This window comes from Nesoenas mayeri (assembly GCF_963082525.1).
Source record: "Nesoenas mayeri genome assembly, chromosome: 20".
In the NCBI taxonomy this organism is placed as follows: Eukaryota; Metazoa; Chordata; class Aves; order Columbiformes; family Columbidae; genus Nesoenas; species Nesoenas mayeri.
The window spans coordinates 9,514,899-9,537,117 of NC_137569.1; the positions used below are offsets into that span (position 1 = coordinate 9,514,899).

General features: G+C 47.8%; 1 protein-coding gene across 1 annotated transcript in view; it reads left to right on the plus strand.

Moving 5' to 3' along the window:
• Positions 1–22,219, plus strand: part of GALNT17 (polypeptide N-acetylgalactosaminyltransferase 17) — a gene marked incomplete at both ends in the record, with an annotated part of 202,446 nt that overhangs the window by 73,938 nt on the left and 106,289 nt on the right. The window contains 3 exons of the mRNA XM_080357078.1: positions 286–452; positions 10,378–10,552; positions 10,936–11,133. Of these exons, the coding sequence (XP_080213204.1) occupies positions 286–452; positions 10,378–10,552; positions 10,936–11,133 (540 nt within the window). The remainder of the gene's footprint in view (positions 1–285; positions 453–10,377; positions 10,553–10,935; positions 11,134–22,219) is intronic.

Consider the following 22,219-nt stretch of genomic DNA (forward strand, 5'->3'; position numbering starts at 1 on the left):
GAGGATGCTCTGGGAGCCTGGAGGATGCTCTGGGAACCCAGAGGGTGCTCTGGGAGCCTGGAGAATGATCTCAGAGCCTAGAGGATGCTGTCAGAGCCCGGAGGGTGCTCTCCATCGCTGCTCTCTCTTCCTAGACAGCACTGCTGAAATCACGCCCAGGCAGCTGGAACTGTGTGAATCTATGGGGTGTCAGGCATCGTCTTGCACCGTGTATTAAACGTGACTGGAAGCGCCGCAGTGTGCTCTGCTAACCCCGTCTCTCCCTCTCTGCCTTTCATGCTGCAGGTGCAAAGAGCTGAAATACGGCAAGGACCTGCCTCAGATCTCCATCATCTTCATCTTCGTGAACGAGGCGCTGTCAGTTATCCTGCGATCAGTGCACAGCGCCGTGAATCACACGCCAGCTCACCTCCTGAAGGAGATCATCCTTGTGGATGACAACAGTGACGAAGGTTGGCAGCACTGGGCTCCAGGGTTTCCAAAACGTTGGGAGGGTTTTATAATTTCCTAAAATCTCATGGAGGAGTCACACTTCTGTGGGAGCGGTGATGCTGCTGGGGGGCACACAGCGTGCTGGCTGGGACACCAGTTCTGTAGCAAAAAACAAACAGGATTAAACCCAAGTTAAAATCTGAGACTGCTTGGCAGTGTAGCTGAAAGCAAGAAGGCTAAAGGAAACCAGAGTGCAATCTTACCTTTCTCTTCACAGTAGTATCCAGAAGTTCTTGTCTCAGGTGTATCTTTGTTTCTGGTAACAACACTCTGGTTGTTGCAGGGATGCACCTCTCACAGAGTTGAGGAACAAGAGCCTGGAGCCTAGTGAGCTATTTCTGCTTTGACCCCTTGCAGTGTTGTTAAATGAGACATTTTCTTTGTGTGTGCCTCGGTTTCCCTATCTGTAAAGTCCCAGGCTTTGTAAATGACTGGGACTCTGCAGAGGCCCTCATTTCTCTCGTAGTGTGTTTTTGATGTGAGAAGGATGAGTAAAGAGGGAGAAGAGAAAGCAAACACACCCAGCCTGCACAAGTGAGGCCATGACAAGACACAGAGCGGATGTTTGGTTTCCTATGTCACACATGTCATTAGGTTCAACCCACTCTTGCTCACTGTTGCAAAACCTTCCCCCTGGCTTCTGATAACAACAAACCACAGGAGGTGGTTTCACGTGGAAGCATTTTCAGACTCTGATGCTTGCAAGATTTGTTTTTCCCGATATACAGTTGGATGGTGTCATTAGAGTAGTTAAAAATCTTTATGAAGAACAGCAAATGGTGAAGTTACTTTGATCCTTCTTTGTTTGTGCTGCATGTTTTTAATATTACTCTAAATAATAATAGACATATGCCATGGGTGCTGTGATCAGAAAGGAAGATCAGGGAGGGTGCAGGATGTGCAGAGCTCGTTTCCAGAGGGAGCCTGAGAGGCTGCTCGTCTGTCTGCAGTGAGACGAGCTGGTGTACAGCAAGCTACTCAAGCCTGCAAAAATAGGCACTCAAACACCACAGTAATGAGCACCATAGAAAGCTGATGAATTATAATTACCAGTAAAAGAAACGGGAGGGCAGCTCCTCGGCTGATGGAAATCGCAGCAGCTCTGGTACAAAAGCTGGGGTGATGTGCACCAGTGGAGTGCTGGGATTTCAGAGCTGGGACACTTGGCTTGTGCAGAGAAAGCGCAGGTGACCTGTCGCTGCAGTATTTAGCATTGCCCAGTACTTAGGGGTTTGAAAAGCTAAAATGAGATGTTCCTCTCCAAATTTTATCATATCAATGGGGTGAAGAGAAGAGCACTCTTTAAAAAGAGAACCCATTGGTAATAATTATTGAGCTTCTCTGCCCATGCACAAAGAAATATGTTTCTAAACGGCCCTCACCCATCACTCAGTATGCAGCACTAAGGCTAATGTTGAGTCAAGTGCTCTGGAGCCACTGCTGAAAGGCACAGGACAATGAAATGAATAATTTCTAAAAGAATTGCCCCCCAGGCAGCTGAGGCTGCAGCTGGCAGCGAGAACGCAGGATTAAATCCTTTTTTCCACTGCTGAGATTACAAGGCGCCATCGTCCCTGGCTGTTTGCTGCTGGTGCTGGGGGGCTCTGGTGCTGGGGCTGCCTGGTGGCCGGTGGGTGACAAAGTGGCAAGGCAGGTGGCCAAAGCCCGTCGTGTGCTCAAGCGGTTCCAGCCCTGGGGTTTCGTCCTGGTGCTGTGCAGGCCAGCCAGGCCACCCGGCTTGTGCTGGAGTGTCCTGGGGCACCCGGCGGACAGAGTGGCAGATGCAGGTAAGTGACCTTAAACTGAGGGATAAGTTAATGTATCTGAGAATCATAGAATATTTTGTGTCGAAGGGCCTTTCCCAGCTCCCCAGTGCCCCCCTGCCATGAGCAGGGACATCTGCACCAGCTCAGGTTGCTCAGAGCCCCGTCCAGCCTGGCCTGGGATGTCTCCAGGGATGGTTCAGCCACCACCTCTCTGGCCAACCTGGGCCAGGCTCTCACCACCCTCAGGGCAACAATTCCTTCCTCATGTCCAGCCTGAATCTCCCTCCTTTAGTTTAAAACCATCACCCCCTGTGCTGTTGTAACAGGCTCTGCTGAAAAGTCTGTCCCCATCACGTGGGGAAGTCATGGTCTCCTTGCACACCTGGGTACCGTGCGCTCTGCATCCCGCCAGTGGGATACATTGATTATATCGCCATCATGAGCATCCAGAGTCCCCAGTGATGGGCCAGGGTTGTGCTGAGGGTTGTCCAACACCTGAACACCGGGGTGTCTCCATATCAGAAACCTTGAGACGGCATTGTACGAGGAGAGTGGGCGCAGGGGATGGGGAGATGCTGTTGGCTGCTATGGGTAGTTAGTAATGCCTGTACTATGCTGTTGAGTCTTTGTAGGCATCATGACAAATGAGATTTTTAAGGAGGGATTTGAAGGAAGATAATGAGGTAGCTTGGCAGATGTTTATGGAGAGCTCCTCCCAAGCGTGTAATAATCTAGTTTTCTCATGTAAAAGAAATGATACAAACTAGACCATCTCTCTGAGACCCGTGCATTCATTCTCTGCACCGTCAAGGAACTTCAATGACAGCCAAGAATTATTAATGGCAATAACATTGTTGTATAGTTCCCACTAATGGTAGGAAATAATTGTAAGCAGCAATAGCAACATCATATAGTTGATGCTTTGGATATTACAAACAGTCATTGGCAATGTATGGATTTGGCTTCTACAAGAAAATAATTACAGGAAAATAGTTTCTTGTAAGCTCTAAGATTTAGAGATGAATCCTGGAGGATCAGGCACCAGCGCTGAGCAGAGGATGGGGTTGTGTGGGTGCGACTCGAGCGGCTGTCGCTGAACAAGAGGAGGAATTAGCGCAGCCTGTTGTGAGCAGCCACATGTGTCTGAGATGGGCAGAGCCCTTGGGCTCAGTTTTATACAGCTGAAAACAGGCTGGCCTTGTAGAGCCAGAGCTCAAACCCGGTAGCTGTGTTTGTACTCTGATGCATTACAAGAAGCAACTCCTGGGACATTTTCTAAAGGCTCGTGCAAGTCGTGGCTCTGGGGGGTTCTGTGTGGGATCCGGCAGAGAGCACTTTACGCAGCCGTGAAGAGGAAATACAGCTTGTACGGTGATTGAAGAACAAAGCACGTTCCCAAAGCAAATGTTAAAAGGCCTCTGGGATTTCCAAGTCAGCTCCAAGTTTTACAATTAGTCTTGGGGATGGAGGTCGGAACCGCAGGCCCTGAGCACCCCTGGCTGTGATTTACTCTTCGGGGAGACCACTCAGCAGTTACAGACACCATCAAAACCTTTTGGCGTTTTGTAGTTTTCAGACTGGAACGAGCTGCTTCTGAAGACTCATTAGACGCTTCTCGTGCTTATCTTTGTTGTAGCGCGGTATGTACAACAACACCGCACAACATAAAAGTGCGCAAAGAGATGAAAAGTTAGTAAACACAGTCATTTTGATTCTTTATATCTGAGCTGTAAATAGATACAAGATACCAATCTATTGTAATGGGAAAAAAAAAATCCCTCCTTGAAGGAAAAAGCTTGGGGAGTTGTAGTTTGAACCCCTTTCTCCCTTGAGCTGCACATTATTCTTCATAAAGACCTTTTTTGGAGGCCGCTTTTGTTTGTGTTTGTTGCAGGGGTGTAATTACAAAGCCAGTGCGCAGGTTGTGTTTCTGAGTGATAACATTTTTCCTGGGTTGTTGCAGACACACAGCAGCGTGCCCCTGAGATGTTACGTTATCTCGCAGCCGCACACTTTGTCTGAGTCTCTTGCTTAATCATCACCTGCTTTCTTTATTTTGCTTTTTTTTTCTTCTGTCTGTCTTGCAGTGTTTTTAATCTGGGATGATATCTCTTGGAAGGAAACCTCTTAGTCTAAAAGAAAACCTTGGGATAAAAGACTGCGTAAAGGAGCTGGCTGCACTCAGGGAGGCCATGCTACGGGTTGTAATTTACCTCGGTGTAACGTACTAGCTGGGACTTGATATATCCCGTTCTTGTTTTGCAGCTCATTTCAACAGCAACAGTGGTTCGTGCATGTTCTCCGGGGAGCTGCATTTTGCGTGTTTGTGTTTAGAGGAAGATTTTAACAGAATTGCAGGAAGCTGAGTCATATCTCGGCTTTCCCGAGGTGCTGCTCCAACCCAAGGGCCTAATTATTTTAGTTGCTCAAATGTGTTACTTAATTGCCGCTGACCTGGTGTTGTCCCACTGGTGTTTCAGGTCTGAGGTTTTCAGGCCCTGCCAGCGTGAGGAGGAGAGCAGCAAACCTTGCTTTGTCTCTTATTTGGCTTTTGGTAAACCAGATAAACCAGACACTCGCAGGCAAATGCACTGGGTGGGTCCAGCTTTGCCTGGAACGCTGCGTGAGACCCGATTCATGCGCTTGCTCCCTATTTTGTAGTTTGCTCTTTAATATTTGCAAGCAAATGTCAAAAGCTTTGGCATCACAGAATCACAGGATGTCAGGGGTTGAAGGGCCCTGGAAAGCTCATCCAGTGCAATCCCCCCATGGAGCAGGAACACCCAGATGAGGTTACACAGGAAGGTGTCCAGGCGGGTTGGAATGTCTGCACAGAAGGAGACTCCACAACCCCCTGGGCAGCCTGGGCCAGGCTCTGACACCCTCACCGGGAACAAGTTTCCTCTCCTATTTAAGTGGAACCTCCTGTGTTCCAGTTTGCACCCATTGCCCCTTGTCCTGTCACTGGTTGTCACCAAGAAGAGCCTGGCTCCATCCTCCTGACACTGCCCCTTTCCATATTGATCCCCAGGAATGAGTCCCCCCTCAGTGTCCTCTTGTCCAGCTCCAGAGCCCCAGCTCCCTCAGCCTTTCCTCACACAGGAGATGCTCCACTCCCTTCAGCATCTTGGTGGCTCTGTCACCTGGCTCTGAGTCTCGTTGCAAAAATTCTCATATCCCTTTATTGCCTGCTGAAGGAGTTTCTTTTGTGAGTTTGTGCAGCAGAAACCCAGCCCCCGGTGGCTTTAGTGTTTGAGGGAGCGTGGGACAGGGTGTCTCCCATGGCACCGGAGCCCTCCCAGCCCCGGCTCCCGTGTCCTCCTGATTTCAGGGTTGCTGATAACAGCCTGGGGCTCTGTGGAATTTTCCCACCCAACTCAGCCTGGCAAACACAACCGTGTTTTCTTTAGGGGTGTAGAGGAGGTGCAGTCCATCCCCAGGACCACCCGGCCATTGTCGGATCAGAGATTTTCTGCTGTTGGTATTTCCTTGAGCTCTTTTGGTACCGTTGGTCTTTACTCCATTCTTTGTGTGGCACCAGGCTGTTCCCACCTTTAGTTCTGGGGACTTCAAGGGGATTTGGGCTTATTTGGGCAGGATTTGTGGTGTGAAGCACTTGAGCAATGGATGTTCCTGCGGTTGCTTCTGTTCTAATGTCCATGACATGGTTACTTTTAGTGGCATCTGTTTCTCTGGCAGCCCTATTTGCCAGAAGGCTCATGTAGGTGACAAAATACTTTGCAATGGATAACATAGTTAATTGCAGCTGGCAGATGCTGGTTTTTTAATAGAGCAGCAAGTCTATTGGATTGTAGTTCTTTGGGCTTTCACTTCATTGAAGATCAATATGGACAGGTGGAGAACAAAAGGCAGGATTGAAATGGAATCTGCTGGTGTTTTCAATAGGGTTTCTCTCTGCAAATCTTCCCTGGAAGTGCAATGACAGAGACCAGATGTTCACAAATGCCTCCATGTGCAGGTATTGATTACATCCTTGATAACCATGACTTAGGAGTGACCTGGGGGTACTCTGAAGCATGATGCTCTAGGTTTCCTCAAAGGGTGTGTGAGTGTGGTAGGGAAGAGTGTCAGAGTGAACCAGAGGAGAACAGAGTCTCTGGATTCAATTGCAGAGCTTAGTTGGGATGAAATTGCTGGTTGTGTAGCCCTTGTAGATCCACTCACAGATACCTCACAAGTATGTGGCCTAAATAAGCGGTTCTTTGGTAAGGAAGGATGAAGGTGAGCTGGGGAGCCACCGCTCTGCTCCCATCTTGGCTCCTGACTTTCTTTGGCATTATTTTGCATCCAGAGTTTCAGCTTGCGAACACTGCACTGATGGTCATGCTAAAATCATCATCGGTTCAGTATCTAATGGAGATTCTCATTTTCAGCCATGAGCTGAAGGGGCCCAAGCCCGGCTACAACCCTGTGCAAGGCAGTGGGGAAGACAATGGCAGCAAGAAGGGTGACAAAGGTGATGGGGTGCTGGAGCACGAGTGTAATGGGAACGGCTGAGGTGCCTGGGGGTTCAGCTGGAGAACAGGAGCTGAGGGGAGACCTTCTGATCTCTGAGCTGCCTGAAAGGAGCTTGGAGCCAGGGGGGTAGGGCTCTGCTCCCCAGGAACAAGCGCCAGGAGCAGAGGAAACGGCCTCAAGTTGCGCCAGGGGAGAGTGAGACAGACGGACATGAGGTTCTCAGGACATGGGGCAGTGCCAGGGGTGGGTTATGGTTGGACTCCATGATCTTGAGGGTCTTTTCCAACCAAAATGATTCTATGATTCTAAGTTATCTGAACTGTGAGATGCTTTCTCCCCTGCTGTAGTTTGCATGAAGTCCTGCAAATAGCAGGTCCAAAGGCCGGGTTACTCGTTTGTGTGAAAGCCAAGTCCCTCCAGCAAGAGAATCTGCTATTGTCCATCAGTGGAAGTCACTTAACTTCTGGCATTCTCCTTCAGACCTCCCAGCCTTCCTATTACAGCTCTCGGATGTGCTGCAAAGATTCAGTAGTTGGGAATGAAAGATTTCTTAAGTTAATATGACAGATGAAAAGCTTTGCTGCTACTGACCTTAGTGCAACAGCTCTCCACATCCTCAGCCTGCAGCCAGTTCTGACAGCGCTCGTCGGAGCCGCCGCCAGTTGTTTCCTCTTAGGCCAGTGGCGCTTGACGAGGTGACTGCCAAGTGAAGGAAAACACAGGGTAAAATTAGGAATAATTTTAAATGACTTGGGTTAAGATTAAACATGTGAGTGAGTTATGATTTGCAGCCCGCTGGAGTTCACGTGGAGGGAGCTGAGCACGTCTGGTCCCATGGATCAACATCCACTGATGCGGCTGTGCCAGAGCTGGGCTTTGACCCGTGGTTTTCACCACGGCCACATCAGTCCTGCTCCCTGACAGGGGGACACCCGGGCCAGGGCTCGCTTGGTACTCGAACGGCAGTTTTGCAGTGCATTCCCGGAGATTTGCATTTCACTTTTGATACCTGATACTGAATTTTCCACACCTGCGCTTGTGGATACACAGAGAAATGAAATGCAAAGCTCACCCCAACCCTGTGTCTGCTGGCTGGATGCCCAGCTGAGTGCCAAGTATGTATTTTGGGATATCAAAAGAGCGGCCTTGTGCTCAGCAGCTGCTGTGCACCATGCTCGCCCCTGCAGAGCTGCAAACTGGCTCCGAAGGGTAAGAGACTGCACAGACCTACAGCCATCCTCTCTGGTAGTGCTTGCACAGAACACGTAAGAAAACTGAATTCTCACCCAAAAGGTGTGTGCTTTGGGCTGAGCCAGACTGGCAGGGAGCAAAGCCCAAAGATCTGGGCAAGGTGGTGCAGGAAGCCATGAGCAGAGAAAGGGTCTATAACCACATTTCCCATGTCTGGTTAATGCTTTTATCTGAGTGGTGACAGAATGAGAGGGAATGGCCTCAAGTTGCGCCAGGGGAGGTTGAGGTTGGATGTGGGGAACAATTTCTTCCCCAAAGGGCTGTGGGGCATTGGAACAGGCTGCCCAGGGCAGTGCTGGAGTCACCATCCCTGGAGGGCTGGACAGACGGAGATGAGGTTGTCAGGGACATGGGGCAGTGCCAGGGGTGGGTTATGGTTGGACTCCATGATCTTGAAGATCTTTTCCAACCAAAATGATTCTATGATTCCACTTCGCAGCCTGTTAGGGGTGGCTGTACTGTGGAGTGCGTGCAGAACAGGAGCAATCTGGCCTCACCCGATGAAGGATGATGTGTTAGAACGATGCTCATCGTGAGCATCCTCCCCAGCTCTTCTCCATGGCCACCTCAGCCATTCCACAGGCGCAGGGGGAGCTGCAGTGGCCGTGGGGCTCTCAGCAGATCAGTTCCTCACCTGTTGGCATCCAGCATTGTCTCGGAGAGGAGCAGGACGTGGCTGTGCCTCCCCGGGGAGTTTCTGCTGGTCTGCAGCATACAGTGTGGTGGGTGTAGGAACCCCTTGGGCTTCACCCTTCACTACCTTTGAGACATGATGTTACAATTCTTCCCTGTTTCTCTCTCAAAGAATTCCTGTGAGGTTTTTTCCTGTTTTCCTTCAACTGAGCTTAAAACTTCAATTTGAAACTTGTTTTAATTGTTCCGTCTAACCTGTAACACCATGGTCTGCAGCATTGACGACTCACCGTCTGACAAATCCATGTCAGGTGCCGGTGCTCTGCTTGTGGGATTTCAGCTGTCAAAAAAATCTGTGTCTCTGTCTCCTTAAACCATTCGGAAGAGCTGTTGTCTCCATAAAATATTGGTTTTTCTCCGAGTGGCTCAGCATGAAATAGAAGTTGCTGAGTTATGTATGTATGTGATGCAGATGCTTTGAATTGAGGAAGGGGTTCATTTGCTTTATTCTTTTTATTCCTACTTCAGCATAAGAAAGAAATGAGACTTTGGGGAAATTGATATGTGAGGGGAACCATCCCAGAAAGGCAGTCTGAAGAAAGCGCATTTTCTGTGCTCGAAAGAGGCGTGGAAGGGAAGGCAACAGATAATCCCTTTTCCTTTGATGATTTCTCGGGCTAAGCCCAGCAGATGGGACTTGCTCTTTACTCTTTTGCTCTCCTTTGCCATCTTTCCTTCATTTAGAAACCCACCTGCGCTCATATATCTCAGATATTTTACCCTGTGCATTGTATTAATGGTGACTTTTTTCTTCTTTTGTCTGGGAGGGAGTATGTGTGGGGAGTAGTTGACTATAATTTGGGGGTCATGGACCGTATCTTAATTTTATCTCTCCTGGAGCCTCATAGGGATAAAAGACGCTCTCAGGAGCTGCTTTCATGGCGTTAAGAGTGTGTGTTGATAGACAATGGCATTGCTAAGCCTTTACAGACCGTGTTGCATCAGTGATCTTTGTGCATTTAACTGATGCACTGGGAAGTAAAAAGACTAAGGTTTCTGGCAAAACACTAGCTTTTTACCAATTAAAAAAAAAAATCATACTAGTATTTTATTGAAACATTTCGTATGCTTCCCCATTCAAAGTCCTGTGTGTCATTTATACTCAATACTTGTGACTATCACGAGGTTTGATGCTGTTAAGAAGTGCAGACTGACAGATCCATTATGTTCTCAGCTGTAGCGTGTATACAGGTTTAGACAACATAATTAAATGATCCGCAGTTCCCTTCTGAACACAGTCAAAAATCTCTTTCATCCAATCGTAAAAACAGGGGGAATTTCAACCTTCTAGTGGCAAAGCTTGGAAAACATTCAGCAGGACCGTAGTAGTGAGGCTGAGTAAAAAGGGTAGTAACGCTCATGCACAGTTTTGATGCAGTTTAAGGCAACTGAGATGGATTTTGCAGCATTTCTAGCAATCCTTTCAGCTCAAAGCTCCATCAGAACTTCAGAGCACTAGTGTTTGGGCTCCTTAGTTGTCCTACAGCAATGTCCTTGGCAACCTCCAATTTCTTTTGAAAGGGTTGTAGTCAGTCCACCGTCAGGGGGTCTTGACTCTAAATGATTGTATCCCTCCAAGTGGTGTTCAGAGATATGTGACTCCAGTACGTTCTGCTCGTATCCATCAGTAAAGTGGTTTATTTTAGGTGAAAACTGTTGCACCTTCTCACTGGCTTCTCTGGCACTTCTCCTCTAGAGGAACTGAAGGCGCCACTGGAAGAGTACGTCAACAAGCGCTACCCCGGGCTGGTGAAGGTGGTGCGCAACCAGAAGAGAGAGGGACTCATCCGCGCTCGGATCGAGGGCTGGAAAGCTGCCACTGGCCAGATCACGGGCTTTTTTGATGCTCACGTGGAGTTCACTGCCGGCTGGTAAGTGCTCGACCTCGCGGTCTCTGTTACAGTGTGTGTGACACTGTGAAAACACAGCGTACTAACTCTGCAGGAGAAGATGGGGTCCAGTTTCAGAGGCTTTAGTACATTTCCCCAGCTGAACACCGCAGTTTGTGGAAATAGTCCTTTCCTTGTGCTGATAGCTTCAGCTGGGCTGTGCGTTTGTGTAGTCGGTTGTGTAGGAGAGCACTAAAACCCCCCAAAGCGCCTGGCCCCTGCGTCCTGGTGGCACCTTCTTGGTGACAAGAACGCCTGTTTTCTACCCCTCATTTAAGTGCAAAAGCCATACAAAAGCCTCAGTGTCCATCTGCAAATTATGGAAGAAATTAAGTGTCTTCCTGTGCTTTTTGTTCACCACTCAGGGCTGAGCCCGTCCTCTCACGGATTCAGGAGAACCGGAGAAGGGTCATTCTCCCCTCCATAGACAACATCAAGCAGGACAACTTCGAGGTGCAGCGTTACGAGAACTCGGCGCACGGGTACAGCTGGGAGCTGTGGTGCATGTACATCAGCCCCCCCAAGGACTGGTGGGACGCCGGGGACCCCTCGCTGCCCATCAGGTACGTGGCGAAGCCCGGGCTGAGGTGCAACGGGGCAAAAAGCAGAAGGATAAAGTGAGGAAGGCAGCTTGGATACAGCATCATAACACGAGCCAGCTCAGAGAGGCTCTATCACAAGCCAGGAGGGGTTTTGCGAGGGTGAAGAGATTTGGAAAGGGTTATTATTTTGTTACAATATGCAAAAACACTGGGGAAATATGGGAACTGCATAGATTTGTACAGTCTTATGTTTAACTGCATGTGGCAAAGTTGCTTTACCTTAATTACAGCATTAAGTTTTTGCAAATCATAAAGAATGAGGTGATTATTCCTGTGTAATGAACTGAGTGTGAATTCCTGAAATACGGTGCTGGTGTTTCTTGAATAAAGAGTACATGTTCTCTCGGGGCATGCTGTAAAAATGTATCTCAGGTTGTTGTAACGCTTCATTGTACAGGGCTGGCAGCTCTCAAGTGTCGCCCCCAGCCCCTCCTGATTTCAGGTGTGGGAAAAGCCCCTTTGGACAAAACAAAAGTGAGAGGGGAGGGAAGTGCAAACAGAGGAGACTGGGCTGCTCCGTGTGCGGGGGTCACCGGGTTTCCCTTGGCAGCCCTAATTCCCACAAGTGACGCTGTGATCAGGAGTGGTGTCTGGCCAGGTGAAGAGGATCCATTGCTCCTACCTTGGTTAATATGGAGAAGGCTTGTCCTCAGGCATCTAAAGGATGCGTGCATGCAAATCCACACCTGATCTGAATCCGGAACCAAAATTGCTCAATTATTTAATCCCTGGAAGCTGAGATTAGTGACAGAGGGACCTTTTTGTTCTTGTGGGCTCCCTTGCTCCAGAGAACACATTCATCCATCAGTGGAGGGACTGACAGTTTATGCTGGATAAGCATCAAGTCTTTGAGGAATAAACAGTTGTTTTAACCGAATGCAAGATGCTGGACTTGTTAAGAGCGGCTGAATGGCTGGGGCACACACAGGTGAGGAATTGAAAAGCCTTTGTGAGGTGTGAGTGTGCAGTGCCCAAACCGCTGCCTCCGGAGGGTGATAAAACTGACTGTCCCTAGTGGGATAAACCTCTCTGCCAGGGGTTGTCAAGGTCAAGAAGGTGTTGCAGGGAAGAACAAACAGGCTCTTTTGTTAGATTAATCCGCTGTAATTTGGAGAAACAGGCTTTGGGCACATACGATGTTGGTGTTTGATGGCAGGGGAGCTGAGAGGGGAAGGAGGTGGGAGAAGAGCGAGTGATGGAGGAGGAGGAACAGAGCTCGTGGCAGCCGAAGGGCTGCGTGGCTGTGAAGAGGCAGAGTGGGACTGTCAGGTTTTTAGGGTGTAGCTTTGCCCCAGGCTGCCTAGATATGAATCAGTTTACAAAGGCGGCCGCCAAGGCCGGCAGTGCGGATGGGGTCACAGCGATGTTGGGCACTGACACATCTACCCCGTTTCCCTGAAAATAAGGGTCTTATATTAATTTTTGCTCCAAAACTTACTACCTTTTTACATGAATAGCTACCTGGACACAATTTAAATTGATTTTTTTTTTTTTCATAACTAGAGCTGATTTTTGGAGTAGGGCTTATATTCTGAGCATCCTGAAAAATCATGCTAGGGCTTATTTTTGGGGTAGGTCTTATTTTGGGGAAAGCAGGGTACCACCACACTGTTTTTCCTGGGTTCAATGCTGGGAGCCAGCAAGCACTGCTGAGCTTTGAGTGCTGCTTTGGTGTTTTATGTGCTTCTGATCCCCTGCTGTAGAAGTGAAGGCTTTGCCGTGGGAGTTGTCTTCTCTTGGGCACAATGGCCATATTAGGTTGTTCTAGTGCTTGTTTTATCTTTAAAATATACATATATATATATATATATATATTTATATATGGATGGTGCTAAAATGTGGGCAGGATAGTGAGCATCCTATTTCTGCATTTAAGCCAATTGCAAACAATTACGGCTTAGGAGGAACTGGGAGGTACGAGAGGTTTATCAGTCTGCTCAGGAGTTCCTGCAGCCTTTCTGCGCCATTCACATCCCTTTTGGGAATGCTGGGAGCCCTATGGCATCTGTATCCTTGTCATCCCCTTGTCTCTTTGTCACGGCCCATTTGGTGATGGACTCATGATGGTTCTTTTACCTTGATCTTGAAGCGCAAAATTAAGGCAACCAAAATGCCAAGGGGTTATAATTCCAATCAAGCAGTGTTACTTTATTAATTTGCCCGTGAAGCGGCACGTGATAGAGAGAGAGAGTAAGAAAAAGAAAAGGGAAAAGAAATGGGGAAAAGTAAAAGTAAAGATGAGAAATGAGGTTGCGTTTCTCACCAGTTGAGTTCCAGAAGCTCCCTCTGGTCTCCGGTCCCGTGCAGTCCGGCCGGTCCTCTGTCGTGGTTCAGGATCCTCTGGTGGGAAGATCTTCAATCAGTGTCCATTCTGGAGTCATCTTTTATGCTTCTTCTCTCCCCCACTCCCATTGTTTCAGGCCAGTCTCCGCCTTAATTTCACAACCCAGGCTCGTACTGCGCAGGCTCGAAAGATTCACGCTTTCTTTTGCCAACGCTTACGTGTCCAGCACTCAGGGTCTTTCTCTGGTCCACTGGGTGACCTCAGGACCCTTGTTGAGCTTCTGGCCATGCTCCTTGTTGTTGGCCATTGTTTGGGGGAGTAGGTGGGGACACGTGTGACTGAGGTTGCAGGTGAGAACACATCTTCTGGACGGCAGCTCTTGTCCCTGGGTTGAATAGACCCTCACAACAACAGCTTTCAGGAGGCGGGGGCTGGTTTGGCTGAAGCAGCAGGTGAAGCCCACACAGCAGCCATTGTCAGCAGGAGCCCCCCATATCGGAGAAACAGTGCAACACAGTGTTTCTCCTCGGGCCTCTCTCCAAATCACTGTCCATCTATTGTTTCGGTCAGGGCTTCATTTCTCTAAGTTCTTGATGGCGATGGTCAGACAAATGCTGCTCCATCTTCAGACCGACTCTCACGCTCTTGAGCGCTGAGTTGAACCACTGATGAATTAGAGCTCGGACGAGGTTTACGGAGACCCTGGAGCGGCAGCAACAAGGATGCACGTTGTGATTGTCTGTCTGATTTTGTTCAAGGCGTCTGGACCATGGGCGCTGCTGCTCGAGCCCGCGGTGTGTGTGAGGTTGGAAGGACACGGGCACTGGGAGAGCTTCCCAGCCACCTTAAATAATTAAACATCCTACTAAAATAACATAGTTAACATGCACTGGGGGAAGGATTGTGAGAAAGATAAATGGGTAGTGTCCACAACAAAAAGCTAATGAAAAATACTGTCTCATTGTATTATGTTGTGTAACCACATACAGGCCAGAAATAAATGACTGCAGTTCTTTTTTTGGTCATATAATGCTATGAAAACTATGCACTTTATGGCAATATTTGCATGAAAGGGATACAAATGCAGTGCCCCGTGTAATTATGCATGGGATTAGAGGAAATTCTGAAATTATAGTATCCAGAGGTACATTAATTTTTTAGAGACTTGTTAAGGTAAAAGAGTGGGAGCAAAGCAAGGCAGTTTATTCTGTTGTTGTTTTTACTCTCTTGGGGATCGTTGCAGCCCCAGGAGAAGTTCCCTGCGTGGGGGGATGTTCCCGTGTGTTTATTAACCCCTGTGTGTGTACTCAGCCCCCACCAGCACTCGGCAGCGGAGGCTGGAGACAGACAGATGTGTGGATACATTTGGAGGCAATTTTCTCTCATGGATAATTCACAAGATATAATTATTCAGGCAAAGAGAGCTGATGGCATGAAACCCATCGAAAATATGGCCCAGTCTCAAGCTGGCTCCAGCCTCCTGCTTTATCCAATAATTTCCCCAATGCCTAGGAGGGATGCTGGTGTAATACCTGTATTCTGTAATATGTATTGTTTTGTATTTTTCTTCTCCCATTTAAAATCCCGATACACAAAGATCCTCGCAGTCTTAGCTCTCAGTTGTACATGTATTTCACAGCCGCGTTTCCTTGCCAGGCTTCCAGACTCCTCTGCCAAGGAGATAAAATTGTGATTATAGCCTCATGTATCATGTCTAAATTAGTTTTCGCTGAAGAGGCAAGACAGTAAGTGACATTTGAAACAGTCGTCATATAGATCCTGATCTTCATCAGTGTGAGCTCTCGCAGGGGTATCTTGGCTTCCAAGTTCAAGTGGTGCTAATGAATATATACACATATATATTTGGATATGCTTTGCTCTAGATGTAGCCAGGATTTACCTGGCCCTTTGTCATTTGTGATATACATTGATTGGTGTTTATTGAGAGTCCAGTAAACGAGTGATAACATAAAGCAGAAGATTCTTTTTGTGTCCCATGGAAAGTCCAAAAAAGGTCTTTGGCGTTGCAGGTTGGTGAGCTGGTCTGGAAATGGGGTATCCCATGGTGGGATCTGCCCTCTCTGCTTCATTTCCCACCTGCAAAATGTGAGTTTTTGGGGGCTTCTCGGGGTACAAATCCCGTCCGGTGCCGCCGCATCACTGGGCTGCAAACCTCAACACTGGCCATTTCTTACGCCTGACCTGTTTAATTCATCCTGCATCAGATTTGGTCAAAAAAGCAGCTTTGGAGAAATCACTGGTATCGGGAAGATTTATGGCTCAATGTGCTGATTGCGCTTCAGTTGCAAGACTCGTGATTTATAATTACATGTGTGCGATGTTGATGGCTCCAGGGGTCTGATTCAGGAAAACAATTAAATGCATCCTTGCATCTGTGTCTCTTGGAGAAGCCGCGCGAGCACATCGTGCGTGTGGAGCAGCCCTGGGGACAAGGGACACTCACCTGAGCGTGGAAATTGGGGTCATCGCGCTTTTCTACCGGCAGTAGCTCACATCTCCCACCACAGAGAAAAGAAACTGGAATCTCTGCTGTTTATTTGGCGAGTCCATCAGCAGCGCTGTGACCCTGCTGGTCCCAAACAATCGATTATTTAGAATATGGTGCATTTCCTGACTTTCACTTTGCATTTTCCACGCTTGGTTGAGTCCAAGAGGCAGAAGCATTGCTAGGTATTTCCATTAGTCAGTGAACCCCTAAAACATATTGGGGTTGAAGGAAAATCCTCGAGTGACTTCAGAGGTGACAAGAAGCCTCTTTCCAAGCCTATGACTGGGTTTGGCCACACGTTGAGCGGGGCTTTGCTGCAGCTGTTCTGTTTGGTACTTAATCTTGACCTATCTTGGAAGACAAAAGCTAATTTAATTAGTATTAAGATCACTGTGAGGAGGAGATCAGTTTTGAGAGTTATGGATTGTAGAAGAATAGAGAGGCTGTTCGGTTTGAGGTTTTTTTAAAGATGAAAATAATTTGAATTAACCCACCCAATTACCTGTTATCTCAGCCTCACAAATGCTAATGGATTTGTTCCTGTAATGCACTTATGAAAGAGCAAACGCTCATGCCGTTTGTGTAAATGATGCAGAGGTCGAGATAAAAAAAGGGTTTTAGGTTATTGAGTACAACATGTGAGTGGAGAGAAGGCACCTAATTGTGGCGCTTAACACAATGCTTGTGGTGTTTTATATAAACCGTTCCTGCAGTCATAAGCTGCAAATGGTGTTGAGGTCTCCCACGCTGCTTGCTGTGCATTCTACTTGCAGTAAGACCATAGGGACTTGTGGTGATATTATTATATATTTATATGTATATATATGTATTTTAATTCAAGGAACCACTAGCTGTTGTCTTGCTTTACTGCTGCCAGCAGCCGTCATCCCGTGACAGCTTTCAAAAGCACGAAAACTTGGGGTTTTTTAAATTTTAATTAAATAAATGATGCGTTCTTTCCTTTTAGTCTTAACAATGAGACTTCACAGAATCCCAGAATGTCAGGGGTTGGAGGGCCCTGGAAAGCTCATCCAGTGCAATCCCCCCATGGAGCAGGAACACCCAGATGAGGTTACACAGGAAGGTGTCCAGGCGGGTTGGAATGTCTGCAGAGAAGGAGACTCCACAACCCCCCTGGGCAGCCTGGGCCAGGCTCTGACACCCTCACCGGGAAGATGTTTCTTCTCAAATTTAAGTGGAACCTCCCAAAACGTTTGTCCACACAAACCTTGAAACAGCCAATGCAGCACAAGAGCTCTGGGAGGAACCTCCACAGCATCACAACATTATTTCATTGGATCTTCAAGTCTGGATCAACTTGTTCCCGTGGCACATCCACACCTTTGCAGGGATTAGTGTGTTACAGCAACACAGCAGAACCTCAGTAGGTTGCTTTTGACAGGCTTGCTTAAACTATTGGAAATATTTTCCCCGACATTTGAGTGCTCGGTGTGGCAGTTTATCAGAAGGCATCCAGCAACTCGGAGATGTTGCAGGTGGTTAAACGTAAGTGATACATGGAAAGGGCAGAATTTCAGGGATTATTTCCTGGGTTTCTCTTTGTTTTGAAGAATCTCAGACTCGCTGGAAAACTGTTCATACAAAATGCTGAATATTTTTAAATCACTGCTTCCTGACTCGAACTAGCATCTATACACTGCAGGGAAATTCCGATTTCTGTATGAAGACAGTTGTAAGATGATCTTTCTGGTGTAGCTGCTTTTGGAAGTCAAAGGGAAAGCTGATTTGTGTTTGGGAGCCTCACCTGCCGTGTCTGAGCAGACACTTGCGTGCAGGTGTTTGCTCAGAGGAATGGGATGCGTGTGAATGTCTCAAAAGCTGCAGAACGCTTATTAGGTTTATTTATATTATAATAGCAAAGCTCTCCATAGTCTGGGAGTACATTGGACCAGACCTTAGTCCAGCACAGGGACAACGTGGACATTCATCCCCAGACAGGGTTCTGTTAGGACTTCTGCAAAGGGAGCCGCTGCATGCATCTTCTCCTATAAAAATGTGAATAAATGGAATCTCAGCCATCCTTAGCCTGGCTGCTGGAGGCTCCTGCTTCCAAGAATGAGGCTCTTAATCTTAAAATCTGGTCACTCCTGACGGGCACAGGTCAGAACAGAGCTCTGTGGAGCCTTGAAAACAAGCTAACAAGAAGAAATAAGGGGAATTTTTTTCATCAGTGATTAATTTGGGGTGGTCTTGTTTGGGCTCAGGTTCTGGGAGAGAGAATATTTAGGTCAGAATCACAACCTCAATAATCTTTGTCATCCATTCTCCAGATCAAGTTAAAACCATCGAGTGCCTTACCAGCCTCAAAAGTGACCTTGCCAAGATCCTGTTCAGTTTTCTCAGGTTGGGTTTTCCTTTTGGCCAGGGGTTCTTTGTGGTGATTTGAGGCCATAGAGGGGAATAAAAAGGAACAAAACAACATTTAATTGACTTCCCCGATTTTTATTTTAAAGGTATTGAGGAGAACTGAACCCAATTCACGGTACAAAGTGACTTTGGCTCGCTGGTGTGCTAATTTTAAGATCTTAAACTTCACAGAGATTCCCAGTGGTGTGAGAAACCTGCGGGGAGCTCCGGGCAGCTGGAAGCTCAGATTGCTGGTGTCATGGCTTTTTATGATGGATTCCTCATCTGGTCGTTTTTTAATGCTACATAATTTAATGCAAAGCATAAAAGAAGGGTGTCTAATAATTCGTAACAGTGTTGGGTTTTACATGACGAACAGATTTATGTCACTGCTGGAAAAACTATAAAGCCTCTGCTGAGGGTGCACCGGAGATTTCAGCGTATGTGGCTTGTTTAGTAGTTGCCTGTGTGATGACCAGTGACCTCCATGTATGTTAGAGCTGCCTCTTGTTTCACATCTTTTTATTTTCGTAAGATTGTCCTTGGCACTGCAAATGTTGGCTGCGTCCAGAGCTGGGGTTGATCCATGGGGACGTTCCCACCAAATGGCAGAGGCTGGGACTGGACCTTACTTTTTTTTTTTCTATAAATTAGAGAAAAGCTTCTGAGGCAAAGGGTCAAAGGAGCTGGTGAGGGGCTGGAGCACAAGTGTGGTGGAGTGGCTGAGGGACCTGGGGGGTTCAGCTGGAGAACAGGAGCTGAGGGGAGACCTTCTGATCTCTGAACTGCCTGAAAGGAGCTTGGAGCCAGGGGGGTCGGGCTCTGCTCCCCAGGAACAAGCGCCAGGAGCAGAGGAAACGGCCTCAAGTTGCACCAAGGGAGGGTGAGGTTGGATCTGGGAACAATTTCTTCCCCAAAGGGCTGTGGGGCATTGGAACAGGCTGCCCAGGGCAGTGCTGGAGTCACCATTCCTGGACAGTTGGACAGACGGAGATGAGGTTCTCAGGACATGGGGCAGTGCCAGGGGTGGGTTATGGTTGGACTTGATGATCTTAAGGGTCTTTTCCAACCAAAATGATTCTATGATTCCTGAACGGAGTTGTTACTGGTATAAAATATTAATGTAATTGATTTAAGAAGGATAAGAAACTATTGGAGAGAGTACAGCAAAGGGGTGTGAAGATGCTGAGGGGTCTGGAGCATCTTTGTGATGAGGAGACACTGAGAGAGCTGGGGCTGTTGGGCTGGAGAAGAGAAGCTGAGAGGGATCTGATCAATGGATCAATAGCTCAGGGTGAGTGTCAGAGGATGGACCAGACTCTGTTCATGGTGCCCAACGCCAGGGTGAGGGGCAACGGGCACAGACTGAAACACAGGAGGCTCCATGTGAACATGAGCAGAAACTTGTTTGCTGGGAGGTGCCAGAGCCTGGCCCAGGCTGCCCAGAGCGGGTGTGGAGTCTCCTGCTCTGAGCCATTCAAACCGCCTGGACCCACCTGTGTGATCTGCTCTGTGACCCTGCGTGAGCAGGGCTGGGCTGGGGATCCGCAGAGCTCCTGCAGCCCAGCCAGCCTGGGGTTGTGGGATTTGTATAAATAAAGCAAGCTGGGTATGCTGGAAGCATTTGCCGTTGTATTTTTAAAGCTTTTTGTAAGAGAAGTATTTTGATTAAAGAAAAAAAAAAGCATACTCCTGATTTGAAAAAGAAAAGAGGAATCAAAAAAATAAAACAAACCTCCCACTGACAGAACTTTTAATCTGAGCCCAAGTCACAAAAACAGCCTTTCTTGATGTCAAAGCTGCTTTAGAGAAGGAAAGAGTAAACAGGATTTGCCCTGTAATTTGTGAAGGGTTTTGATTTTTCGGAGGCATTAAAGAGCCAGAAAATATGGGTATTGAATTATTTAACAATTGCTAGTAAAATTAAGCTTCAGTCAAACTGTTTTCACTGAATAATCTTATGAATAAAAACAAACCAATCTGGGGCAGCACCAATATCCAGAGCTCACATCTTAATGGCTGGATCGTTTCAAAGTCCGTGAAGTGGTTCTGCAAGTCAACTCCAAATGGAGCCTTTTCCCTGGTCTGTTCACGCTTCCCGCAGGAGAAAGATGCCCTTGATACATCATACAAATGTCTTTTCTCTCTAAATCGGGAACCGAGGGGAAAATATGCAAAAAGGAGTGGGAGGAATTTGGCACTTTGAATTTCTTTTCCCTTTGGCAGATGGCGTTCAAGTGATTTATTGGCCAAAACCAATCTATTCTCATTAAGAAGCAAGTATTTAATGACTTCGGAGGTGGGTATTCAAAACAAAGAAGTGATAATGGAGCCGATTGCACGCGGTGACAAAACACAGCAGCCTTTCATCAGACTTAAAAGAGTGTTTGAGAGCAAGTGCTGAGGGCTATCATTTGCTTTCATGTGCACTTTAATTCACCGTCCTTTTCAGTCAGTGGCACATAAATAGGCATAGCTTAAATTAAAGGAAAAATAGATCCGTATTATCATACCCATTGGTTGGAGCAATGAGCGGTTGATGCCTGGGAGCTCCCAGCTTGTCTCTGCTTGGGAGCACTAGAGGTTTTTACAAACGACCCCACTCCCCCTGCCTGGGTTGGATGTTCCAAATTAAATCTTCTCAAGTTGAAATCTCCCAGTGCTTTTGCTGCACTTGTAAAGCACGTGGATGCGAGCAAGCAGGCTTGAACGGCGTGTGCTTAATGGGCAAAATGTGTCTTGGGGGTTGTCAGTTAAAGCCATGTGTGGAGCAGGAGGCTCAGGTCGGCACAGCCGCCTCTCCTCATCCTCATGGAAAAACCTGGAGAAGGGCAGATTTGTGAGTTCCCAGTGGTTTTGCGGCTGTCACTGGTTTAGGTCACTGCTGAGCCCATCTGTATGCCGGTTTCTGGAAATTTAGCTCTTGGAGTGTTTCAAAATTTTGACATTTCAATCTGATTTCTTAGAGCTTCTCTAGGAACAATTTCTTCCCCAAAGGGCTGTGGGGCATTGGAACAGGCTGCCCAGGGCAGTGCTGGAGTCACCATCCCTGGCGGGTTGGACAGACGGACATGAGGTTCTCAGGACATGGGGCAGTGCCAGGGGTGGGTTATGGTTTGACTTGATCATCTTGAGGGTCTTTTCCAACCAAAATAATTCTGTGATTCTCTGAAGTTGAAGGTAATGTTGCCGATTTGGCTGTGTTGTGGCTTCTGGAGTAGGATCACGACCAGCAATGTTGTTGTGCAGGGCAGCAGAGCCCTGCCCGCTGCCTTGGCTGTGGGCTGGTGTGGACCGGCAGCTCCAGACATGAATGTCCTGGGGTCTTGGGGACCTTGGTGATGTGAGAGGACACCCGATAAGGTAAAAGTCACCGAGAGAATGAGAGGAGGGGATGAGATGGCTGTAGGTGAGGTGCGATTTGGTTGCATGTGATGGATGACCTGGCTGCCAGCTCTCTCCAGTCAGTCACTGATTTGTTTTACAGTCCATCCGTGCCTGGATCCAGCAGGATTTTTGGGAGTGCTATCAGCTCGCTGCAGGTTGGGTCTGTTCTCCATGGTGGGCTGTGCACACACGTCCCACGGATGGAACAATCCCTGCTGAACACCGAGCTTTGGAAGAGACGTTTTGTTATCAGAACACAGTCCCCACGGCCCCGTCGTGTGTCACGGGAAGTGACGCATCAGAGAATCGCGATCTTCAAACTGAGCATTGCAGGTTGGAATTAGGAGCGTTGGAGGCTTTGACAGGAGGGTGGTTGTTGGGTTCACCCACCTCCATATGTGCAGGTGCTCCCACCATTTCCCCACCTCTTGTTTTTTGGGGAAGAGGAACTGAAAAGTTGATGTTTGCTGCAGCTGGGCTGGCTCTTGTGCAGCCCTTCG